Source organism: Malurus melanocephalus, unplaced genomic scaffold (genome assembly GCF_030028575.1).
Source record: "Malurus melanocephalus ecotype Western Australia unplaced genomic scaffold, MMel_1.1 scaffold_1598, whole genome shotgun sequence".
Taxonomy (NCBI): Eukaryota; Metazoa; Chordata; class Aves; order Passeriformes; family Maluridae; genus Malurus; species Malurus melanocephalus.
The window spans coordinates 12,590-14,749 of NW_026624830.1; the positions used below are offsets into that span (position 1 = coordinate 12,590).

Below are 2,160 nucleotides of genomic sequence, written 5' to 3' on the forward strand. Positions count from 1 at the left end.
GACCAGGAAAAAAGTCAGTCCCTCCACAAGGTTGAAGTMCAGGAACTGAAAAGCATCTATAGTCCCTGTTGGTATATTAACAGCTGTGGTGGTGACTGCTTTGATCAGTGGGTAAAACAAATACTGTAGCAGAACACTCCCAATTTTGTCATCTTTCCAGGGAAGTAAAAGTGGATGGTCCTTGTGAGTCCCTCTATGAGGCTGATCTTGGAGGCCAAAAGATTTCCTTGTCAGCCTGGCTTTCTGTGCTCTGCTCAGTGTTTCTTCCCTCTGTTTGCAGGTGGTCGAGGCAGTCCCAGAGCCAGATCACACTGTGGTGGAGAGCAGGCAGGAGGACGAGATGTACCTCAGTGCCTTTGTTAGCGACATCCGGTTCAAAATGGACATGGTTGTGATTCAGTTCAAGGACACCTTCCCCTACTATGAAAGGATGGCCACGTGAGTGCTGGAGGCCAGGCAGAGCCCTGTGAGCAGGAGCTGCCTTTGCCCAGGGCTGACCCAGTGCCTTTGTCCCAGAACTCTACCCCAGCCAAAATCAGCACRGACCCATTTATSTGCACRYAAAGCCAAGCAGGAGAGGGTGGTCAGGAGTGGTTCAATGCCGCCATGCCTTTCTGCCAAGAACAGCCATGGGTTTGCTTTCATTGCATGTCACTTGTCCTCATCTGCTCAACAATTAAGTTTGCAGTCAAACCAAGATCTAAAGTCCAGAGTAAGCCCCTTAGCTTCAAKRTCCTGGGCACTGTGTCAGCCCTWTCCTCTTWAACTTCTAGACTTTGAAATACWTTTTTGGGCCACCCAGGACAGCAGTCTGAGCACAGCAGGGTTGCCTGGGGAACTGGAGTCCATCAGACAGTGTTACTGTTCTATTTGCGTTATATTCATTGGGTGTTTTCTTATTCCTCTTTCTTGCTTTTCAGTTTCACGATGCACAACACAGGGAAGGTACCCCTGGAATACTTCTGGGAGGAAGATGCACGTAAAAAACCAGTGGAGCATAAGCCATACTCAAGACCTCAAATGCGTAAGGGCATTTCAGTTGGTAGCTGAGGGCCTGGGGAGAAGACCTTGCTACTTCACCCCAAAAACCGTGAATTGCTTTTTCATTCTTGTCTACATATCCACTTACATCAGCATCYTCCCAGCTGCAGCTGGAGAGTTTCCGCCTTGCCCCCTCTGCCTTTCAGCCCCTTCTGTTCTTGCCCTGCCACTTGAGCTCTGCAAAGGAGCTGAGCCGTGCTCTGGGACGAGCCACATGCTAGGTCAGAACTGCAAAGGGGGACATCAGGTCATCTCTTTGGGAAGTCTGAGACTGGGAAAGATGCTGGTRTAATGAGTGAGCTGCCCTGCAGCCACTGTCTGTGTGCAAAGTCACTGTCTAAAAYCAACCCTCCTGCCCTGGCACAGGAGTGTGTGCTGCAGGCAGAGACCCTGCTCCCAGATGCTCTATTTCCTGCTGAAAGTACTTGGCCAGAAATGCTCCAAGTGTATTCCAGCTCTCTGCCACCCACCTGCAGCTGAAGGCAGAGTTGCTGGGAACATAGGATTTTGTCTTTAAAGATGTCATCTTCCTCTCCGCAGGTGACTTCCTCTGCTCTGCTGCTGTGGAGCGTCGCAAAACACTGCTGCGTCGTTTCTGGCAGAGGCAGGAGCGGCTGCAGCGGTGGCAGGARCGGCTGCAGCRGCAGCAGCARGAGCGGCTGCAGCAGTGGCTGCGGGACGAGCTGCCTTCCGAGCCCCGGTATTACGGGGAGGAGCCGCTGGATTCTGAGGAGGAGCTGCTGGATTTCGAGGAGGAGCAGCTGGATTTCGATGAGCACCTGTATTTCAAGGAGGAGCAGCTGGATTTCGAGGAGGAGCAGCAGGATTCTGAGCAGCAGCAGCAGGATTCTGAGCAGCAGCAGCAGGATACTGAGCAGCAGCAGCAGGATTCCGAGAAAGAGCAGCAGCCTCCCGAGGAGCAGCAGCAGCAGGATTCAGAGAAGCAGCAGCAGCCTTCCGAGGAGGAGCAGCAGCAGTCTGAGCAGCAGCAGCAGCCTTCCAAAGAGGAGCAGCAGCCTTCTGGGGAGCAGCAGCCTTTGGAGGAGCAGCAGCAGCAGGAGCCTTCCAAGGAGGAGCAATCCTCCAAGGAAGAGGAGCAGCCTTCTGAGAAGAAGCAGC

General features: G+C 53.0%; 1 protein-coding gene across 1 annotated transcript in view; it reads left to right on the top strand.

Annotated features, from left to right (window-relative positions):
* LOC130587172 (hydrocephalus-inducing protein homolog) overlaps window positions 1-2,160 on the top strand; it is an 11,022-nt gene that overhangs the window by 5,629 nt on the left and 3,233 nt on the right. The window contains exons 8-10 of the mRNA XM_057388137.1: window positions 281-438; window positions 921-1,024; window positions 1,582-1,822. Of these exons, the coding sequence (XP_057244120.1) occupies window positions 281-438; window positions 921-1,024; window positions 1,582-1,822 (503 nt within the window). The remainder of the gene's footprint in view (window positions 1-280; window positions 439-920; window positions 1,025-1,581; window positions 1,823-2,160) is intronic.